Source organism: Engystomops pustulosus, chromosome 2 (assembly GCF_040894005.1).
Source record: "Engystomops pustulosus chromosome 2, aEngPut4.maternal, whole genome shotgun sequence".
Taxonomy (NCBI): Eukaryota; Metazoa; Chordata; class Amphibia; order Anura; family Leptodactylidae; genus Engystomops; species Engystomops pustulosus.
The window spans coordinates 79911831-79936856 of record NC_092412.1 but is presented as its reverse complement, the minus strand read 5'-3'; the positions used below and the strand labels follow the sequence as shown (position 1 = coordinate 79936856).

General features: G+C 37.4%; 1 protein-coding gene across 7 annotated transcripts in view; it reads left to right on the top strand.

Annotated features, from left to right (window-relative positions):
- Window positions 1-330: 330 nt before the first annotated feature.
- The window catches only part of DACH1 (dachshund family transcription factor 1), a 216344-nt gene continuing 191648 nt past the window's right edge, over window positions 331-25026 (top strand). For 3 of the 7 annotated variants that reach the window (XM_072135323.1, XM_072135322.1, XM_072135320.1), the window contains exon 1: window positions 333-1303. In XM_072135323.1, the coding sequence (XP_071991424.1) occupies window positions 585-1303 (719 nt within the window). In that variant the 5' untranslated portion in view covers window positions 333-584. Of the gene's footprint in view, window positions 1304-25026 lie in introns of all 7 variants that reach the window. The other 4 variants (XM_072135321.1, XM_072135318.1, XM_072135319.1 and 1 more) reach the window with 3 other exon arrangements.

Below are 25026 nucleotides of genomic sequence, written 5' to 3'. Positions count from 1 at the left end.
TGCAGGGCAGCAGAGTTGGTGCTGTGACTGGCAGGGCAGCAGTGTTAGTGCTGTGACTGGCAGGTAGCAGTGTTGGTACTGTGACTGGCAGGCAGCAGTGTTGGTGCTGTGACTGGCAGGGCAGCTCCCTGGATGCAGGCAGCAGTGTTGGTGCTGTGACTGGCAGGGCATCTCCCTGGGTGCAGGGCAGCAGAGTTGGTGCTGTGACTGGCAGTGCAGCTCCTTGGGTGCAGCTCCCTGGTGCTGTGACCCTCCATCCTCCGGGGCTGCAGCTGGAGCTTGTGAGGAGAGTCCAAGTTGGCGGAGCTCCTCCCCCCGCAGCGTGTGACAACAACAACCCGTGCACAGAGCAGGCAGCTCTTCTCAGCCTCATTTTCCCTCTGTCATTCGTGCTCAATCTTTGATCAATGTGCTGCCGGCGAGCGGCCGGGTCCTGCCAGCCTCCTCCTCCTCCTCTTCACCTTCATCTCTCAACTTTGTAGTGAGACTTGTGGAAGCCTGGCAGCTCGTCCCCCGGAGCAGAGACAAGTAACTTTCCCGTCTGCTGTCAGCAGTGTCCTGTCTGGGAGGACTCCTATGTGACCATGGCTGTGCCGGCTGCTCTCATCCCACCGACCCAGCTGGTGACCCCTCAGCCCATCATCTCCACGTCCGCGTCCTCCTCAGCCTCCGCTTCTCCCACTCCATCTGTCGCTCCTACTTCCTCCGGGCCAAGTCTCTACAGACCGGAGCCCATCGCTGCCACCACCGTCACCTCCAGCATTAGCAGCTCTGCTGCCACCAGTATCAACATAGTGAGCAGCAACCCGGGGACAGCAGCAGGAGGTGCAGGCAGCAGCCCCAGCCTGGCCACCAACAGCAGCAGCCACCACCTGAGCGCTGCCACCCCCAGCACCTCCACCAGCACCACCTCGTCCACCTCCACCAGCTGTAGCAGCGCCCCTGGCACCAACCTGCCTGGCAAGCCCGTCTACTCCACTCCCTCTCCAGTGGAAAACATCCCCCAGAACAATGAGTGCAGGATGGTGGACCTCAGGGGGGCTAAGGTGGCCTCCTTCACTGTGGAGGGCTGTGAGCTCATCTGCTTGCCCCAGGCGTTTGACCTATTCTTGAAGCATCTGGTGGGGGGGCTGCATACCGTCTACACCAAGCTCAAGAGGCTAGAGATCACCCCAGTGGTGTGTAACGTGGAGCAAGTCCGGATCTTGAGAGGATTGGGGGCCATACAACCAGGGGTCAATCGCTGCAAACTCATTTCCAGAAAGGATTTTGAGACCTTATACAACGACTGCACAAACGCCAGGTGAGTCCAGTGTAACTATGGCACCACCTCTAGAACTTTCTGCACAAGTTACTGGGCCGGGCTGGCATCTCAGCAGGAGGCATAGCTAGCACATCAGCAAGAAAGTTTCCCATTCTGCTCATGATTTTCCAAGTTGATCTTCTCTTTTCAGCTTTCCTGTAAGATAAAACTTGGAATATTATGACACTTCCTTCTCATTGACACTTTGACACTTGCCTAGAACTTTAACTCTCTCATCATCTGCAGGATTAGACTATACACTGGGGGTATATATCACACATACAACATATCCAATAGTTTCCTATGATCTACACAAAACACCTTGTGTCATTTTCCTCCATGTTTCATCTACTGTAGTCATTTTCTTGCTGTCATGATTGTTTATGACTATTCATGTACATGTGACAATTCCATCTTTATGATTATTGATCATTGATGAGCGTCTGATCATTACGATAGATGTAAGAGGTCGGTAGCGATAGTCACTATTGTTTGTAACAGAAGACAAATCCTAATGACTGTGACCACATTCACATGCGAAATTAAGTTCCCTGATGCTTAACCCTTTCATAGCAGATGTGTACAGTAGAAACCTGAGCTCACTTATAATATAGTTGATTATATACTTATTTGTATTGTTTATGTGGTTATCAGATGTGCAGGGTCTATCCTTAGGGGTATCTTCATGTAGAATACCATTCATTAATATAGGTAAGAAAAGTGCAAGGGTAGCTGACGAGAAAACCTGCTAGTCCCCCTCTGGAAACATTTAGAAAGTTTAGTGCTGAGGAACAAGCAGAAAGCATTAAAGCAAATTGTTAAAGGGAGCAGGGGAATTGGAAGAGGTGTCTGGGGGGAAGCTGATTAAAAATCACTGCTAAAAGTCATCTTGAAACATTAGACAGGCAACCAGAAGATTATTCCTGTAAACAAACACAATAAACTATACTCCAGGGGAAGGTTCATTTGTGGTATCCACAGCTCGGCTCTAGGTGTGATCATTGGTCGGGGGATCAACATGTGACACTTCATGGAATTCACAGGGGATTTAGATGTTTGGAGATGAAGAAAAGAGCAAGTGACCTACTGGGACACTAGAGAGCTGTCTTTTCCCATGGGGAGAGATTGCACTGCTAGTCACAGCACTGGATACAAACCATAAATTCACTGACCCTTAGAAGGTTTTATTATCCAGCAGGATTACAGTACACATGAAATTTAAGTGTATGGAAAGGTCAGACCAACTTTCTAATAAGCAAATTGGCAGCTCAGCTCTAGCAGAGTGACTCAAATATAGACTAGAGGTTTATAAAGAGGATAAATACAGATAATATGTCATACATTCATACAGATAGCATTTTTATAATTTTATTATTTTGTAAAAAATATTGGATGCAAACATATATATATATATATATATATATATATATATATATATATAAAACCTGAGTTGCAATCTCTTCCATAATTTAATGTTATTTTTAATGAAATTATATTTTTGTAATTAATATTTAATGTAGCATAATATTTAAAAAATGACTCCAAAATCTCTTATCTACTTTGAATAGGGATATAAATTGTAAAAATGGTTTTATAATTGTAATTGATACCTTAATATGTGGTATTATATATATATATGTCTTCCACAGCTCAGTAGTAGTCATTCCCTCTCTTGGTGCTCCATTTAGGAATGCTTTTGTTCTAACATAGTGCATTTGCAGTTAATTAGTTGATGTGTTTATCATTGCTTTGCTTGTGGTTCTGACCTTTAACCTCAGCTCATTTATTTGTTATTTTGTGGTATATGTTATATCAAGGACAGTAAGACGTACATGTCTGTTAGTGAAACCAGCACCCTCCACAATGTGAGCAGCTTTGGACATAGACTTCCCTCTGAAACATTAACAAAGTTTATTTAAGTTGTAGATGCTACATGTTTTGGATGAAGCTCCTTTGCTTTTAGCTTTAGTTTGTTACAGTTTAACAACCGAAGCTTCACAGACTACATATAACTGACTGTCCCCCTTTATAGTGTTGTCATCCATTTACAACTAATAATTAATGATTTAGCTGCTCGCTAATGCCAGGGAAATTTAATATGTGTTCCTGAGGTTTGGAATGCGAGAACATAAAAAGATATTTCTAATACCATTTCTGTAAATTATTTACTAAATATTAGAATCAGTTTGGTGGGAAAAAAAATTACATTTAGGAAAATTTGATCCCTTCTATTTTATGTTTATTTTTTAACTTATAAAATGATTTTTTTTTGCAATATTTGCTCTAGGGTTTCATGTTCTTTTAGTCATTGTACTTGATTATTCCAATTATTTATGTATATTTCGATGTTAATTTAACACTAAATTTTTTAATTTTTTTATATTTCTACATAGTTGTATGGAACTTAGAGATATCACAAGACATATTGGCAGATTTAGATGATGCCCAATGTTTAACGTTTAATTATTAATAAGTGATTGCTGCAAAATTATTTCCAAATATTCTAGATTTGTGCGTATCCTCTAGAAGGATGAACTATATAGATACATTGAAAATACTTGTTCTGTCATCTTTTAAAATAGAATTTTATAACAAAATTAAGCACATACTAGATTTAAGTAACTCTAAATCTAAAGAATCTGTTTTTACTTGAGGATTAACTATGTTGTTATCTTTGGTACATAAAAGATTCTCAGATTGTAAACTTTGACATTGGACAGACAAATTTCTGACAAGTCCAGAGTGTGGACCTTGCCAGTGTCCCTAACTTTCAATGTAGTGAGGCTTTCAGATGTCCATCTGTGAAAGGATACTAAATATATACATTTCTGAATGTCATCTGATTTTTTTTCCAGTACAAAATGTAACTATTTTTATTTTTTGTTCTATAAATATGACTGACACTGTATGCAGCGGTGTACACACCATATATCTACTATGATCACACATTACATGTTGCCAACATGAACAAATAAATTGCCTGTATTCATTCCATTTGTTTCTGTACTCATTTAATCTTTTTGGTAATTTTGTTGTAATAAAATATTATTTTTTGTATATTTAAAACATTATGTTTTATTTTTTTATATTTGTAACTGTCCTTCTAGTAAGTCTGACACTATTCTTTGCCATGAAATGATAGGGATGTCTTGCAGTTTATATATATATATATATATATATATATATATATATATATATATTGCAAGACATCCCTATCATATATATATATATATATATACATATATATATATATATATATATGCATCCATCTAAAATATAAGAAGGGTAAAATCGTAATGAGAATATTGACATCATTAATTGAAATCTCTAGATTGTATTTGCTCAATATACGCCACAGCCTATTGAGCATCCTGCAAAATATTGCATAACCAAAAGCAAGTGCCACAGTCACTGAAAGGGTTAAGAGAAGTCTGAGATACCTTTTATTAAAGCCAGAAGTCACATTTTGTTGATCTATCTTATTTGGAAAAGTATATCTTCGAAAAATCCATATCACCTGTCATAATCAAAATTTAGTGTCTATAGATTACCTTTCCAAAGGCCCTCCAAGCAATTTACACTTATAGCCATTCGGTTACTACTCAATTACAGTTGGATAGCCAGAGGCACAATTAAATGCAGCTTGCCCAAGGTCAAACAAGAAGTCTCTTGTACTGTCACAGAAAAACACACAATGTCCCTCTGCCCACTTTAAAAGCACATCTGTTTCTTAAATAAAAAATGGAACAGCAAATGTTTATGGAAGGTGACATAGAAGCTTCAGGGAAATTGAGGCTCTGGTAAGTACTGACAACTGGACTTGTTTAGGATTAAATATTGATAGAAAATATCCGTTCTACAAATACAAATGAAAGAAATTCAGTCAATACAAATGTATAATTCACAATTTAAATGCTGGGTCAGGTAAATGAAATGATGGAGATTAAGCAGCGTGAACGAGGGAGACAATAATATCCTAAAGACACAAATTGACTGATTTGGCAAAATCTTATGGAAAAAAAAATAGCAAGCCGGAAGCGAGTTCAATCAATATGGTTTGATCTATAAACATGATTTCAGATATGTAGGAGCATTTTAATGTAAAATGTTATTATATGGATGGCTACGATAAGGGGGGAAGGGGGGCAAAGAAAATTAAAAGTTTCACTAAATAGTGAAAAATTTTCTTAACATATTAATTAATTTAGAAAACAATGTAAATTTATAACTACTGGACATAGGCCTCTGTGCACCGGTTATATGTGACATTTAAGATGTTAAGTGTGATATAGATGGAAAGTTTTAGTGTAACATGCAATACTGACAGCCTCTTCTATTCCCAGATACCGGAAGTGAATAGGTTATGACAGTATAGGATAATGGCGTACCTGGAAGAAAGACATAAAACATGTAGGACCAGACCGTTTTTGACAGATATAGCAGAAATGAGTTTGTCATTTTCCATAGTTCACTATGATATCTTTAATTCTGTGCTTGACTGATTATCGGTAAACATGCTGCATGATCATTACTGTGTATGTAAATGCAAATATATAGAGGGAAAGGGCAAATTCAGCTGTGCTACAATATATGTACAACACCTTAGTAATTATTGTGCGTTTCTATACAATACACTTATTTGGGATAACACTAATGATAGCAGAGCTGTCCTGGACACTCCAACAGATTAGATGGAGCATGTAATGTCTTCTAGCAGGTAACTTGCAATCTATAAACTTGCTTGTCAGACGGTGGGAGATAATGTGGCTTGCCCAAGACCACAAGAAGCGGGAACCATAAGTCTCCAATTACTGTGCTGTGGATTATATGGACAGACTTACAGTGGTAAATGACTACTGGGGTAGTATTTTACAGTATTAAAGCCACTTGTCTTCTATAGAAAGCTACATCCCATGCACAGAAGCATCCAAATAATGTGATACTTTAGATCTATCTATCTTTCTATCTATCTACCCATGCATCTATCTATCTATCTATCTATCTATCTATCTCATATCTATCTATTTCTCTATATCTATCTATCTATCTATCTATCTATCTATCTTTCTTTCTTTCTTTCTTTCTTTCTTTCTTTCTTTCTTTCTTTCTTTCTTTCTATATATATATCCCATATCTATCTATCTATCTATCTATCTATCTATCTATCTATCTATGTATCCCATAGCTAGCTAGCTATCTATCTATCTATCTATCTATCTATCTATCTATCTATCTATGTATCCCATAGCTATCTATCTATCTATCTATCTATCTATCTATCTATCTATCCCATAGCTATCTATCTATATATCTATTTATCATAAGGTCTGTATACTGTGCATATATGAAACAGTTGCATTGCACACTTAGCTCTGCTATATCATGTGTGTGATTTACACAACGCTGCTAATATGTATATACAATCTGGATTTTGCTCACATATAAGGCAGAGAGATCAGGTCATCCTAGCGTCCATATCCGGCTTCCAGTACCACAATCTCGAGACTGGTAACATCCACCATATAGGAGAACTATTTTCTCCAAACCACAAGCTTTATTTTTTAGTTCACATGAGTGTAAACTTTTAACCAGTGGTGGTTCAGCCATGTTTCAAAGCTTCCAGAAGACCCCAAGGGACAGAAACTTGACCTGCTTTTATGAAACCATAGAATTACATTTATCCAAGCTATCCCGGGGGACAAGAGTCAGCGGATTTCAGCCCAAGCCCTATTATTGGAGTCGTACAGGTCGTCTTTAAATTATTTTAAACCCATTTGATTAAACGTTACAGGTAATCCTTGTAGACTTACTTAAGGCATAAATCATACACATAAGCATATACTAAACTGATGTGTGTGGTTTTAGAGACAAATATATAGATAGATAGGTAGATAGATAAAAAGAGATATATAGATAGCTAAAGTATTCCAAATATGTTATATAATAATATTTATAATAATATGTGTTTATTTACCGTATCTTTCTGTGTGTACAATATCTATCATCTAGCTATATATTATCCATCTATCATCTATCTATGTATATAATATATAACTAACTGCTCTATTATAAGTACTGATTCTCTTCCTGTCATAAATATTATAAAATATAAAGTAGTCTGGTATTTTACAAACACTGTCAATAATGAAAAACTGCAATAATTTGCCAACTTGTATTTGCCATTTATATTTACCTTGCACTTAATTCCCACATGCATCACCTTGAAAATGAATGCCCACATGTCTGATGCCAGCATGGTGCAGGTGCAAATTGGCATAAAGCTGCTGTAAATGTAGAAGCAATTAAAAATGCCTCATTTTCCGAGGCGATTTCAGAAAACATTCATATTCCAGGTTTCTTCTTTGCTTCTTTGTGGTGTAGAATAAACTTTGGATATGGATATTTTACTTTACAGTTGTAGCGCTGTGTAAGGAATGTAACTATTAAGTCTTGACTGGTTATTTTATGTTTCTTCAGTAAGACTCCATATTCATGTGTTATGAGTGTTGTGCCTGATCTGTATATGTTTTAAGATGAAACTGATACAACTTGAAGCAGTTACTAAATCCCAGTAGTTTACATCTAGTAAAACATGGCCTTAATGTGTGCAGCTCTACAGTAGTAGAAATGTTTGTGGCGTGTAGGACATTGCTCTGAATTATTGGCATTCCTTTACGTTTTTTTAAAAACGTTTTTAAGGTGAGGGAGGGGGAAGCACAGTGGAGAATGGTGAATAAGCTGATTGAAAAGGCATAAAGGAGTCTGCTCTGGTATAGAAAGGTCTTTGGTGGGTGCATGACAAGGATGCTGTTTGTTTTTCATACAAGTTGTTTGTGATTTGAGGGACCCCTGGGAAATCTCTTGATCATTTTCACATCTGTTCCTGTCAAAGTGGGTGCTAAGATACCGGTCACCCAGCAACCATGTCCAAATGGGAATAGGCCCGATAATAACTTCAAAAAGAAATGACAGATGTTAGATTATGATGAAAGACAAAATGCATGAAAAATGAGCTCCTTAGATTCAAAAATTTGTTCAAGTACCTTCATGCAAATTAAATGAATACCGAAAATTTGCATGTAGTAATTTATATGTTTGTTCACTCAGAGGCAAAAAAGAAACGGAGAGAGACATTTGAAATCCCAGATTTTTTTTTCCCAGTAATTAACATACAAGGCAGTGACTTTTTCTAAAATGGGATTAACCACCTGGGTTCTTTATTGTAATATTAACTGTATAACAAATGCTGAAACATATCAGATAAGCCTGTTTATGTAGCGCATATTATGACTGCAAATAGAAACGATCGGATTCCAGATAAAAGTATTTCACGTCTTAAGGAGCAGCTCCTCTTGCTTAAATAGGATATTCATTAATAAAACATCATCTCAAATAGATTTAGCGCAATCGCTTTCTCCTTAAGTGACTGGTCAAGCAAAGTTTCTTTTTGGTCTAATGTATTCTAGCATTACATAGGCATCGCATATGTAGTCGAAAAATGAATTAATAATTGATATATTCGAAAAAATCGTTTTAGCTCTCCTAACAACATAATTATTGGGATGTTCACTCAACAATCAGTGTTTGCGAGACAAAATGGAAATGTTCATCTGGAGAAAGGACTTTGAGCCTTCGTTTAGTAATGTCTAATGTGGTCACGTAGAGAAATTGATTTTCCTCAGAAATTAATTAATTTTTCATATCGCCTTAAGCTGCAGTTAAAAAGAGTGCATACTTGCCTGTTTTTTTTCCAGAAATATTGCCTAATCATATTAATACCATTGCCCTAAGGATGAAAAGATAATTGTACAAATGCATTTGGAAATATGTATCACTGAGTATTTATGATTAAATTATGCAAATAACCCAGTTCTCATCCTTTCCAGACACAGATTGTCTAATTAGGATTGATATGCTGAATAGATGTTCCAGAATTTGAATACAAGCATGTCCAAAGAGCAGAAAATTGGAAATGACAAGGCTGAAATCCTAAGAAAAGTGCCTTTTTACTTTTCAAAATGTCTCGGATTTGGCTCATAGTTTTATATATTATCTTCAGTCTTGCTTTGCCTTGCGTCCATTTAACGTGACATTTGTTTGTGAAAGTCATATTGACAAGTGACAAACAATTTCTTTTTCTGAAGGTTTTTACCATTTTAACCCATTTCTTTTATATCTTAATGGAGACCCTGCTCTGTGTACTGGTTGTTGTTCACACAGAGTCTTTCTACTAACTTTATATCTGTGGGTGAATTTATTGGGCAGCAGTTGGCTGAAGTTTGTGGACAATGCTAAGAATACATATTAGCTGTTACCATTCCAGCCATTGTTAGCAGTGGGTAGTCGGTGTGTATGAACTCCGCTGGCTTCTGCTTTCCATCTGCAAGATGATGGATTGCTATGTTTAATACATTTCAGCTTTTGTCTAACTGTCATAGCACAAACCGACAGCACTATCAATGGCGACAATTGTCATTGTGGGCAACTCTACATAGGAAGTCTGCTTGGGAAGGGAACATTTCACACTTATAGTGGAGACAGCAGTCTTGTCTTAAATAAAATTATATATATATATAATTTTCATTAATGTCAAGCTAACTGATTTTATGTGCTGAGTTTACTCTGTATATTAGAATCTGGTTGTAATAAATATATGACAGAAATTTAATGCAGTTTTGTCGATTCCTTATAGAATATACTGTAATATATAGTTCTGTAAATAATACATACATGTGATGCAAACTGAGGCTGGCACAATGCTAAACCATAGAAAGAATAATCGTAAAATGTTCTAATCGCTACTAAACTATTATTTATTTGTGAAAATAAATTGTGTCTCACCACAAAATAAACATTTGTAAGATTAGCTTTTAGCAGACAATTTGCTATACATATGTGTTAATAGCACCATTAGCGCAAAGCAAACAAGAAAACAATAGTTTATCAGAAATTATTACTTTGAAGACATATTGTGGCAGATTTAGCATTGCAGTCTAATAGTAGACTAGACAGTCTTCATATATGCCTGGTGATACATCTGATGCCTGGTTGAGCTACATGGTCTACTTTACCACAACCCATTAGTTGGCTCTGTTTAAGACTAAAAAGTGCTCCTAAATGTGACTTTTTTTGAGCGGTATATTGCATATCTTGTGGTGTGATCACAATTATAATTAAATTAATTTCTCCCTCCATAAACATCTGTGATCTCACAGTGAGAAATATTAGGAACCAGAAAGAAAGCCCATTTAAATAACCTACTGGAGTTCCACTACTGTGTTGTGAAAATAACAACCAACCTATGCTAACCTCACCTTGATGCTCCGGCCAAGCCACGCACCTCCTGTCACCACACTGATGGTGGGTGGTGCCAATAAAAATTTTTCCTTTATAAGTATGACCCCTTTAAAGAAAAGAAAAGAAAAGGCAACAATGTTGTGGGATTCAGTCTCACCTCTGCAATGTATGTACAAATTGGGTTAGTTCTACATTACATTCCACCTTCCTTCACTTCCAAATACCTTCCAGATATCCCCTACAGATCTTAACCACTTCTGCAGCCATGTAAAAAGTCCAGAGCTGTCACCTGTGTGCCTAGGGTGCAGACACACTGAGATACATGGGATCACACCAATAGGATATGGGTACATTCACATGTAATTGTAGGAGAGCTTAGATGCTTAAAAAAAGTGGACCAAAACTTCAATTGAAGGGGCATGGTGCAGATTTAGCATTGGATTCCTAAAGTTTTACATGATACTTCTTATCCCATAAGCTGCTGCTATAAAACTGACCCTATAATCACTCGTTATCAGGACCATTGTAGGTAAAAAAGGCAGCAACCCCACAGACAGGCTGTTCTCAGCAGCTGATACAAAGGAGACAGCTTCATTCTCTGTGGGCTACAGATCAGCTCCCATTCATTTGAGAACTGAGAAAGTAGCTTTAGTGCTTACCGTTCCTTTCTCTGGTTATTAGTTTCTCTTATTTTGGACCTCTTACTTAGTGTAAAACTCCTTTAAGTGCTTATATAAAATGCAGATAATAGAAGATACACTTAGATTATCTCTATAAGTCTAAGAAATTACAGAATGACATAAACTCTAAACTATAGATAACCTTCACTCTTAAAGTGTTAAGAAATATCCTGCAGATCCCTCCTTACCTTACTGAGTAAATTTATCATAATATAAAATAAATGCTGGTCATCTTAGACCACCCATATTGTGATATCTGAAGCCAATAGAAAGGTAATAAAGGACAGGTTTGTCAAATACTAATTATGAATCAAATAATATCAGTAAAATTTTCCAGTATGGCTTCTTATGTTATGGTCACCTTGACATTTTTGTGTTGTCCACCTCCAAGAGTTACTGAGACTGACCTTATGGCCCCTAAGTGCTGATTTGGTGCTCCCATTTTATGGTCTGTGAGAGGACAGCTGTGTGTCATTCATGTGTCTAGTCTGTCAGGTGTAAGTTTTTAATTACATTACTTTCTTATTCACACATCTGTGTGCCATACGCGTTGTTTTCCCCTCAAGCTGCACATCACATCCCATAGAGCTTGCAGTCCTCCAGACAGGTGTAGCAATTCAATATATTACTCACGAATTGATTCACTCTCTAAAGAAATGACCCTTATGAATGTGCCATTGTCATTGCATGTAAACGGGCCAAAAGAAGTGATCAGAACAGGAGAAGCAACCTATTGATTTAACCATTCATATCCAGGAATTGAGTTTGCTTTTGAAAACCAGCACAACAATCTACCAAAATGGCAAAATGCTAATTTCTTCAGATTTATTTTTAAGTGTATTTGAGTAGTATACAGTACAGTGCAGCATTTTCTCAATTACAATGGTGGTATTAGTATATTGTGACCATCGTGCGGCGCCGGAGTGAGAATCATGACTGGCCTGTGATGCGCCCAGTTGTGATACTCCCCTGCCCTCAATATACTCTTTGTATATGAGGCGCCTGGATTACTTCTATGCCAAACATAGAAATATACTATTACCTGTGCAACAGTTTATACAACAGGCCAGAGCGTCACCTCCCTGAAAACCCTACCTTCCCACGCCAAATACAACAGAAATTGCTGGCAATTACAAATTTAGACTTTTATGATAAATTCCCACCAATTAATTTTGAACATAGACATAACCTAAAATTTTATCTAAGTAAACAGCTGAGAATACAAGGCGACTTAGTGTACAGTATGTTTCTACCACCAAGACTTTGGCCCTTTATTGCTCACCAGGCTCCTTGTAGCTGTGTCTAGTATTCCAATTTACTATTAATTCCATTCATTTCTATCAATTACCTGAGTAATAAGGATTATTGGCAAGGATCTTAAGAGATAGACCACCACCAATCTGATATTGATGAGGTATGCTAAGGATATTCAACCAAGAATGGATAAACCATTTCGGTGCTTTCACACCTTCAGTTTTACAGATGCCGTTTCCGATGTCCAAACCGATGTCGAATGTCAGTTTCCGATGTCCGATGATATGTTCTCACCCATTATGATCCACATGTGCTCTTGGCTTTGAAAACTGCAACTGAAAAACTGAACATGTGAATGCACCCTCTAAAGCTCATGTTGCAAGTCACCAAATGCTGCTTCTGTATGGAACTATATTCTATTCAAAGAATGCTGCAAGGTTTCCAAAATCCAATATTTTCCAGACATATTCATACATTTGAAAACAAGGTACAATAAAAGTTTCTATGCCAATGATGGCGAACCTTTTAGAGACCGGGGGGGGGGGGCTTTTATTATGGCCTTTCAAAGGGAAAGCTGGCAGTGTTTTCCCCCCTGCTGTGCCTTTTACATCTGAACTTATGAAGTGATGGTGCCATAATATTGCTGTTTTCCGACACTCGAGACTTGTTCTACTTTTGGACACAAAATTTTGGTGCTGCTTGTCAATCCACCAGTTTTCTGGCGCTTCTATTTTTCCAACATGTTTTTTGGCACTTTTTGTGGTGCAAAAATAGCCCAGCTAAAAGCAGGTCCAAGTGCTTAACCTTTCAGTCCCTGCGCCAATTGAATAATCCCTTGCACCACAAATTTATATCCCACTGAACAATATAGAACATAGCAATGTGCCTAAAATTACCGACAATACCACTCTATAAGGGGCATATAGTACTGCCATACTAACCCATTACCAGTAATGATGACCATTACCGGTACAAGATAAATATCATACATCATACTGATAATAAACAGACCAACATAGAAACCAAAATCACCAATTATATCACTATATTTTTGCCATACAATGAGGATTACTACTGCCATACAGTGACAAATAATACCGCCATACAGTGAGGAATATTACTACCATACAGTGATGAATATTACCACCATACAGTTGGGAATACTAAAGCCATATAGTAAGGAATATTACCTGCATACAGTGAGGAATACTAGCACATACAGTGAGGAATATTACCACCATACAGTGAAGAATATTACCACCATTCACTAAGGAATATTATCGCCATACAGTGAGGGACACTACCTGCATACAGTGAGGAATATTACCACCATACTGTGAGGAATACTACCGCCATACAGTGAGGAATATTACCACCATACAGTTAGGAATACTAAAGCTATAAAGTGAGGAATACTAGTGCATACAGTGAGGAATATTATCACCATACAGTGAGGAATATTACCACCATACAGTGATGAATATTACCGCAATACAGTTAGGAATACTAAAGCCATACAGTAAGGAATATTACCTGCATACAGTTAAGAATACTAAAGCCATACAGTGAGGAACACTGCGCCATACAGTGAGGAACACTGCGCCATACAGTGAGGAACACTACTGCCATACAGTGAGATATATTTCCTGCACACGGTGAGAAATACTACCACCATACAGTGAGGAATATTTCCGCCATACAGTGAATAATTTTCTGCTGTATTGTAATTATTACCTCCATACTGAGATTAATCTTACACCAGTAAAATGGCAGTAGTCCTGATTAGGGATGGGGGTTGGCTATAATGCCTTAGCTGCTCATGAACCAAATATTGCCAGCAGCAGGGGCAATATGAAGGATTGGAGAATCCAATTTGTCAGGGGGTGTATGGCAAAGTGTGTGTTGTGGGGTGTTGTGGGGTGGAGGGTTTGGACACTGAACAGCAAAGTTACAAGGAACCAGGCAGGAAAATGTTGGATCATTTCACCACATAGGAAAGCGGTCTTTGGCCACACACACCTGTCCCATACTGTCATTGAGTGCAGTGTAGTGCACTCCGGTTTCACTGGTAGCATAGCACAGCGATAAGAGCTTGAAGCCAAGGGAAGTATATATGTGGCCATAGATAGCTTTCATATGGGGCAATTTGGTACACTAAACAATAAGATACTTTAAGAATTTATAACTTTATACACAAAGAGCAGTTTCTGGCCTCTTACTGAGTGACTGCACTCCGGGCATTTCTGCCTCACTGTCCTCTGTCTTCCCGGGCTGCAGGGGAGGAGATGGAGCGAGTGGAGGGGCGGGCAGTGACCTGCTGCTGTTTCTCTAAAGCAGAACTAGTGATCACAGAGAAGGTCAGATGCAACCTACAGTGTCAAAGATCACTGGAGCGCTCATTGAGCGGCAGGATTTCCTGCCTGGCCAGAGCGCCAGTGCTAAATATGGAGAAGCCAGGGAAGATGGTGCATGTGCCCACAGAGAGGGTTCTACTTGCCCTCTCTGGCACGCGTGCCATAGGTTCGCAATTGCTGTTTTATGCTATGGACCTCTACCAATCCATGGATGCACAGAGATTTGTTTACCGATTAATACTCTATATGTTGTAATGGTTATAAAAAGTAGAAAAGCAGTATAAACCACAAATAAATCAGGGCTGTTCTTCAGCGATAAAAGGACGAATTAAATATGGATAAATAGAATATCTAATGCATTTATACACCAAGAGGTAAGAAAAGTAGGGCACACTAAACTTGTTAAAATGTACATTAGTTTACATGCAGATAGGTGTGAAAATCACCCTAAAGTGGTGCGCCTGGATTAATAAATAAGTGCTCATTTGATTCTGCTCTGCAAGTACTTAAGTTTTTTTGTAATTTACATTGTGTGAAAATTCAGTCCCCAAGCTGGCTAGCTGAGATTTTGTGACAGTATTGGCATCCTTTTATAATAAGGATTTTTTTCAATGGACTGGCTGTGTACAGAGATCTAAGCCAGCAGCTGAATGAACATAAGTACATGTGCGGTTGTAGTCACATCATGTTTGGTGTTTTATGCATAGTGGCCTACATTTTAGGGTGCCCTGAATACACATTTCAAATGTGTCCAGTTATATGCCGAAAAATCTGGTGCCCATTGTGTGGTTTAGAATTTTTGCTGTATCAAAGTTCCCTATGCTTTCCAGTGCAGTAAAACTTTGGGTACAATTTATTTGTCAAATAAATCCTTTTTAGCAAATATTGTCCCATAATTACCCATAGAAACCTCACAGGAAATATTTACATGCCTTTTTCTTCCATCCTACCACTAATGAAAACCATAAACGTGGTACAAATACAAGTCTATGTAAAGAGAGCATGTCCATTAGCTTTTACAGTTGTCATAAAATTGCTGTATGGTTCCGTTCACCATGCTACTGTACTTTGGCAGGATTAGATGTTATTAAAGGGGTAGGATTTTTATGTAGCAAGTAATGTAAAATGTTATTTGCGTTTTTATGATGACCCCTAAAAGGGTATAATTAATTCAAACATTATTAACACAACAGAGGAGCCAATGTATCATGCCTTTTATCATGCATGAAATAGTCGTTATTACAGTTACATGTCATGGAATTTGTGACTTTTTGTCACTTAAGTGTTGGGAATACGCAGATAATGGTAGAAATACCTTCACCAGACAAATTTACTATGACCTGCAGCAAAAAATGGTCAGAACCTCTTAGTTATTCGGGCAGGCACCAGATTGGAACATCATTGTTATTTTGGTATGTTGCTCACTGGATATATATATAATCATGAAGAAAACGCCCATTCGGGGGTGTTTTATCAAAACACTGTTCATGGCAACCAGTCAGAGCTCAGCTTTCATTTTCTCACTGTTGTTTATAAAATTAAAGCTGAACTCTGATTGGTTTCAATGTGCAATTAGAACAGTTTTCCCTTAGACACCTCCCCCAATAATTAAGCACATAATAATTTTATAAAAATCTAATTTGAAGTTATTTGATCCTTATAACATCTTCTTGTTACAATAATAAGACAACTCTTTAACCACTATTTTGTTAAATACTTACATGTTATTATTCTCCTCATTGTATATTCATATCTATATACTATATGTTACATTCATGCAGATTCATTCCATTGCTTTAAGAAAGAAACTCTTACTTTTTAAGTTATTATGGTGTCCCTAGATTCGTATTTACTTCCAATTTATAGACTTGTAAAGTACAACAAATACACTAGAGGCTCTCTTTCACAATTATCCCAGCATGTTTTAACAAAACATTTTTACAGAATATAAAATGGATATAAGCACAATAAAATAAAGTGTTCAGTATTTCCCCTTCACTGTTATTCTCTGTTTTTTATTACACTGCCCTGCAGAACATCACTTAGTAAAAGGTTAGGAAAAAAAGCGTGGAGCGTAGATTCAGGTTTTCTTATTCTTAGCACAAAAAGACCCTTTTAAATTACAGTAAGTTGGCACTTGCATGTCAATAAGCTTTGTTTTACTTCCAGAGCAGAATTCATTTATAGAGCTTAGCATTTATTACATGATTTGCAATTATGAGCAATTATGAGCTACTTCTCCGTTTCAGAACACAAATTATCCGTACGGTTTTAACATTTCTGAAATACTCTTTGGAAAAGTTGTCAAATAACCCATATTTTCTTTATATACTCACTCTATAATTAAATAAGTTAACTAAAGTGTTGCATATTTTATCTTTGTTCTATGATAAGGCAAAAGTCATGCATAATTGTGTAGGAAAAAGCCAGAGAAAATGTACTTTAAGAGTTGGCCCAATGGAAAATAGAGCCATATACAGATATGATTTGCTAGCAGACATGTGGTTACGGGAATTTCAAGGTTCTTGTGAAAAATAAACCTACCGGTAATTATCATTGAAGACGTTTTTATATGGGATAGTGTGTCCACAATTGTAAATAGTAAGAATAGGTGTAAAATCTTATGCCCTTAAATGTATGTAAAATATAAGATCGCAACAAGCAAATATCCTAAGCAGGCACAACCAATCTTCTTCAAAACCCTCATACCTTGGAGCTTACCTCTGTATTGACTATGACTATGTCTACCTGCATAGAAGGGTTATTGATGGCCTATGCCAGTGATGGTGAACCTTTTAGAGACAGAGTGCCCAAACTACAACCAAAATCCACTTATTTTCCCGTGAAGTGCCAACATGGCATTTTAAGCAGTAACTTATTGATACCTGTTCTTCCACATCTTTCAATTGTATCGCCCCCCCCTGAGGCAACAAATACGTTTGAAAGAAGGAGAGCAAATTCAGACTCTCGTTGTAGCTTCTTTCCAGGGTCTTTTTGTAGAGGAAAAATGGTTGGTCCAGCAGGATGACCTTCAAAGACAAAGTTGCCTGGGACTTGGTGGATTTGGTGAACTCTGTCCTGGGGTGATGGTCTGAGTGCCCACAGAAATGGCTCCGAGTGCCACCTCTGGCACCCGTGCCATAGTTTCGCCACCACTGGCCTATGCTCACTACTGGTCAGATGTTTGAAAGAGCAACACAAGTCAAAAGCTTTTGGTTCTGTGTTCATGTAGCAGCCAGAAGACTTCACTAAAAGTGAAAAGAAGCCACGATTGTTACAACTTGCGGCCACTACTTGGTTAGCTGCTGTCAAATCTACCAACTTTGTACATGTTTGGTTAAACAGCTGTACAATGGGTTGGTTGTAGCCATCCCCTCATCAATTCAACTATTGGTGGCCCGTCCACATAATGGGTCTAAGAGTAATTGCAGGAAAAACTCTTTAAACAGAAATGTGCATTGGAGTAATGAAAGCATTACATATAGAAGTATCTTGATACTTTAAAGAAACCCTTGGTCATAATGAAAAAGTCTTGATCGAAGCCTGTCTGTAGACTTCTTTATGTGTTGTTGATTGCTCCAATTAAGATTTCTGTTGTAGAAGATGGATACAGTTCCAGACATTTTGCTCTATTCAATATTTTTTAGTAGTATTCATATTTCCTTCTTTGCCTTGTCTCGTTATTATTTGAATGCCTGAAGATAAACACACACTGTAGCTGCAGTGACATTGCACCTATGGTGTGGCAGTAAGTCCCACCAGCGTTTGCTGTTACACTGGTAAACATGTATTGCTTATTGATTGTTCTTTTCCTCAAGGTTTCAAAAGTTAGAAGACTTTCATCATACCTGATGATACCAGACAAAACCATTATTATTGCAACATATTGGATTAGTTCATATTTACTGTATTTTACTTACATTCAAACACACTGGGGGTAATTTATAATCCCTACAATAACACATGACAGAATTGCTAGAAAGTTCCAACTGCTTGCAATGGAACGAAATCTACTCCAGTTCCTATACTATAAATTTCAGCTATAACCTATGCCAGTGTTTGGGTGCAGGATATAATAAATTTGGAGGACCATGGCTGTCTTGTGATCTGCCCTGCCACTCACACTGGCATACATGGTTTGATAAATCGCCCCACTTTTCTATGAGAGAAAAGACCTGTGGAGACTCCTCTCCATTAACCTTCTGTCTCTTACGAACTAGTTAATCTGGTGACTGCAAATAAAAGTGTAAGCTTTCTTTTCCTGGGGCACTGTAGAAAACAGTTTTGGGACTCTATAGCTGGACTGTAGGGTAGTTTGGCAAATGTGGTGGGGCACTGTGACTGAAATTGTATCGGCTTTATGGCTTTGTGAGAAGATGAAGCACTTAGGTACTACTTTGTCGGACTATAACTTGCAGGAAGTGTAAAGTGAAAAAGACATATTCACTATTCTTTCTTATAATGGTCAGATGCATCTTATGGTCAGTTGCGTTCCATGGAACAATACAGTATATAGTGCACCAGAAGAGACAGGTGGATGGAGGCTGCACTCTAAATTTTAGTGAAAGTTCTGTGATTTTATTGTTAATAGAAAACATTTCATGGTATAATATTTGAGACCTTTATTTGTATCTGCAATGATACCTCACTGCCACAGGGGAAGCTTGTGCTCCCAAAAGATGAGGTAACCATAGCTGTAGCCCTCGACTATCAGACAATTTTGGATATCTTAGGAATTTGAGAAATCTTTTTTGTCAAAATTCTTAACATTGATAGGTTCTATTTGTCACATGTGTTTATGGTTAATCATTTCTGCAATGTAGGTTATAGAGCCCGGTAAACTTCTGCCCATTAAGCCATTTTTGAAGGAAAAACAAAAACATCCTTGTTCTGCCTGTGGATTTTTCCCCTGTCAAAAAGACCAACAAATATCAGAATGTTAACATTCTAAATATAAATGAGGCACATATTTAATACTTTTGATGACAAATGTATATTCATAACTGTTGCTTGGTTCTAGACTTTTGGTAAACTGGGTCATAAGGGCACACACTGTGACCTATGACAGATCAGATGTAGACTTGGTGTAGATTGTGTTACTTCTAAACAACAGTAAACTCTAGGCCTTTACTTAGGAATTACTTTACTTCCCCAATAAATTCTATGCAAAAGACTTCCTGGGTAATTCTGCAGACATAGGGCAGGTTTCTGGTATTCTCAAGCTCTTCTTATAGAAGTGACATCTGTCTTCTGAGATAAGTCAATTAAAATATTGAGATTTATTGAAAGTTTACTGAAATCCATCACTGAGTCTGCATTTCTCTATTACTTTCTATCCGTTTATTAATTCATAATATTTGTCTACTTATCTTTACATTTATAATAATAACAATGCAAATTATAATATTAATCTAGATTTTATAAATATTGTATTTCGCCATCAGCTTTGCATTTAAATGCTTTTTTCGAAATGTACAATATTGTCACCTGTATACTAGAAACCGATTTGATGAATCTCTTTAAGGATTTCTAGCCCTCTTTATTTACCACCCCCCCTTCAAAATAGTGATGAAAATGAATTATGATTAGATCTTAATGCAGATCACATTTGATCATAATCACATTATTTTCATAGGTTTCAGCTGACAAGAGTTTGATAAAGAATTTAATGATTTCTAAACTTGTTTGCATAGTATTAGAGCATCTGATTTATTGAATGCGATTTTAAAATCAAGGTTCCACTAATAGAAAGTCATCATTTGGCAACATCTTATGGGGGGAAGAAATATTTGGCCCTCTGACACACAGATATGCACTTCATTTCTTCACTACGTAGTTGGCAGCCTGCAGACTAATGAGATAGTTTTAGCGTAGTCATCTACTGTCTACACACCAAGAACGTAAGGACTTTTCAATAACAGAAGAAATGCGTGTAAAGATAAAGTGCAGCCTGAAAAATACTTGTGCGCTGACAGCAATCCAACAGTGTTGTCACAGCAGGAAGACATCAGTAGAAGAAACAGATAGCAACCTTAAAAAAAGTCTGGTCAGCAGCATGGACAGGGTTTCAGTAGATTATAAATCACCCCAGGGTCGCTGTGTTCCCACCATAAAGAGAGCATGGTTGTTTTATTATTGTAATCTAATAAGAGATGGGAGCAAAGGACATCATTAATGTGCATTTAAAAAAGAAATCCCGGTTACAGTTTCAAAACTATACTGTTTCCTATGCTCTTGAAGTGTAAGGGGTAGGGTTAAAGCATTACTAGGATTAGATTACTCTTTATAGCTGTATGTAATCCCTTGTTTATGAATTGCAAGGCGCTCGGAGAACTTTTAAGACTTTATTTTAAGCTGAAAGCAAAATATACATTATAAGATGATGACATCATTGATCTTGGCAGCCATATCCCCAGCTTAAAGGCGAGTTTTATTTAAGTAAACTTTCTTGTACGGAAAAGTTTCTTATTATTTTACACAGTAGCCTTTTTCTCACCTGTTTTGGCTATTTTCACTATAAACTACATTTATGGACGGCCCATTCCAGTACTAACTGGTTTTTATAGGGGGCTTTGAAATCTCCTGCTGATGCTTGAGTGTAATAATCAGGCTAAATATATTGTATTCTCTCTTTTGTCCGACTCTTCTCCTGTATCTAGTAACCGTATATGTATGATGTAATGATCTAAAAGTGGAATACTTCTGCTTCTTGTGGGCTATGAAAAAACTGACATACTTATGAAAATGTATAACTTGCACTATTTATAACTAGATGTTTTTGTTATTTTCTGTTTATTTTTAGTTTTATTAGTGTGACTTTACAGGCAATGCCAGGGTAACATACAAGGTAGGTTCAAGTCAAGTCAGAACAGGTATATTTTGTAATATGTAAATTTGTTTTGTCCCTGTGACAATTCAATTAAAAAAAAATTGGGTTGACTATAGAACAAGGATTATAAGTAAAATTCCATTTCAAACATCTTAGATGTGATCATTTTAGCCTGGGACTAAAATATAGTAAATTGCCAGCATTCAGAGATCTTCACCAGCAGTCACAGTGGACAGAGATGTCTATCTGTAACTAGGAGTCATCTGTATAATTCATGTTTTTAAGTCGGGGACTCCCTTAACTCAAAAAATATAATTATTAACAGTTATTATGTTTAATTTGCTTAAAACCCAAGGATGCACCTTTTTTTAAGGGTCGCGATTCTGTAAAAAAAACTCAATATAACACTGATTTCCTAAAGCTCCTGGTCCATTGCTTCTATGATAGCTTCTACTTCCTGGTCCTTAGACCTGGGGGGGGGGCATTTATTGGCTTGTTCACACAGCTAAGAATTGGAACTTTCTGCTGGTTTTGACCCTGTGGAGATCTCGTTTCTAGTTGTGTCGTCTGATCGTACCTCTGGATTTACTAACCTCAACTGAACATCAATTTAATATCTTCTGTAGTCTGGTTGTCGGAATATTACACAAGTTAAAAATTGAATAAAAAACACTTTTGAGTTGAGAATTCTATCACCTTGAATAAATGCATGCCAGTATCACAGATGCATATTATTTTAATTTATGGGAAATAGTACAAATGTCTGCTATTTTTTTTAATAAGTAGCTCTACACTATATTACTATTAATGTTTAAATCAATAGGCGGCAATAAAAAATTTAGAATAATGATATAAGAAAATGTTAAACAACAGGCATTAAAATAATTGTAGAAAATGCAGAGTACAGTACAATGCAGAATGTCTGATATAGTGTCTATTTTGATCTAAGCTAAGCCTTAGATACCAGGTGCCCTATTTTGAAAAAAACTTAATGTAATGTTACCTCTACTAATGTTGTTTTTATATATTGGCAAGTGAAAAATGTAGTATACCTACCAAGATATATCAATTCTAAGGCCCAACTCACATCACTTTTTATGGTAACTGTTGCCAAGTACCATTATTTTTCACAGCAAAAATAATGGTAGCTGCAGCACAATTTTTGCCATCATAAAAATATATGTGTAATGGAAGGTGAATAGGAGTCAATGGAAACAGATGATAGACAGAAGGGCCTCCATTTACCATTTTCCAAAGTATTTGTTATTCTAGGGAACAAACTTACGGATATCACCAGTGGTGCTTAGATGGCTGACCACATGTAGAGAACAACTTTGGTCCCAAACACATCTCTTGTCTCATCAGTACAGGCCTTTGTCATATCCTCCCAGGATATTTGATGTTGGAGCTCTGTTATCTTAACCTGCATGCTTTCTCTATTTTCATGTTTATAGCTAATAGGTAAAATATGGCCATTTCTCACATCCAATATATAGCTAAAGCAGTTCATTAATATGTGTCATACTATTGAAATATATATAAAATATATATAACATTTACCACCAGAATCTATTATGTTGTTTCATATTTTGGTGGTGCTGTTCTACTCAGTGCGTAACGTTACAGCTGCTTGAAAAATCTCTGCCAGATGTTAGATTAAAGAATGCCAGCAAACTTTTCTATTCACCAGCTGCTGGCAAGTTGGGAGAGATTAAGAAGTTGCAATAAGTGATGACATTATTTTTGCTACACCTAGTACATTAGGCACACGTGATAAGTCTAGTTCAGAAAACTTGGGAAGTGTATCCAGAAAATAAAATTTCATGCATTGACATAGGCTCCCATTGCAAAAGAAAACATACAATATTCTCTGTGGTTTACTCTTTATTGTATAACTCCATATTGTGTAGTGCAGAACTGAAAAAATAAAGATATCGCAAGACATACCAGCTGAATTATTTTAGCTTCTGCACCAGAAACTTTTAACATGTATACATTGATCACAATGTAAAAACAAATGTGAACAGAACCCTAAAGAGGTACTAACGGTAACGACTACAGCAAATATAACTGAGGATCAAGGAAAGAGTGGCTACCAATATCAAAATGGCCAATAGGATAACATTTATAACTAAACAAAAGGGATTTTCAAACATGACTTGTCTATTGCTGCCACTAAGCCTTGTAGATCATTGTCATGATCACCTTTTCATGCTAGTTTCTTAAACCTAACATTACAGTAGGCATTGTTAAATTTATGGTATTTACTTGCAGGTTTTAGAATAACCCAATCAGACTGGGCTTTCTTCTTATTCAGTGAACTATACAACAAAGTATAAATAGTTAATTCTTCGGAACAGAATTACTTTTGGAATGTGATATTCAAATTGAAACAACATTCTTATTTTACGAAGGTTGATGCATGGGGTTACCTAGCAGAAAATAACACATTTAAAGTCCAAAACTCTTTCCTGAATGTAAGTGCCATATTAGCTGTGCTTCTTTGATCACTGAACCTATTTTAGACATTAAAAGGGTTGTCTGGGATTAAAACATTTTTGTCAATTAGGTCTGTTAAAAAGTAACAAAACAATTTATACTAACCTCTCTCCTCGCTTAAAGGGAACCTACCACCACAAATCTACCTATAAAGGTAGATCGGGTGGTAGGTGGATCAATGGGACGTGAGGATAGCCCTTTTAAGGGCTAATCCTCACGTCCCCGCACTTTTTTTAGTAACTTATCAGACTTTTATGCAAATTTTGTTATGCGGCTACTGGGGCGTGGAGTAGCCACATCTGAGGTTACATGGCGCGGCTACTCCACGCACCGGTAGCCTCTTTTCTCCTCCTACTCACCATCTTCAGTGCGCAGCTGCTCGCCCTCGTCCGACGATCCTGCAGTCTGCGCATGCGCAGAACAGCAGGCCCGCGCCTGCGCGGTCAATGCTCTGAAGCCGGGACTGCACAGGTGCGGGCCTGCTTTTCTGCGCATGCGCGGACGGCAGGATCGTCGGATGTTGGAAGATGGTGAGTAGGAGGGGAATAGAGGCTACCGGTGCGTGGAGTAGCCGCTCCATGTAACCTCAGATACGGCTACTCCCCGCCCACGTAGCCGCATAACAAAATTTGCATAAAAGTCTGATAAAAGTTACTAAAAAAGTGCGGGGACGTGAGGATTAGCCCTTAAAAGGGCTATTCTCACGTCCCATTGATCCACCTACCACCCGATCTACCTTTATAGGTAGATTTGTGGTGGTAGGTTCCCTTTAAATTCCAAAGTGGCACTTCCTGTCCTGCCGATCTCTAT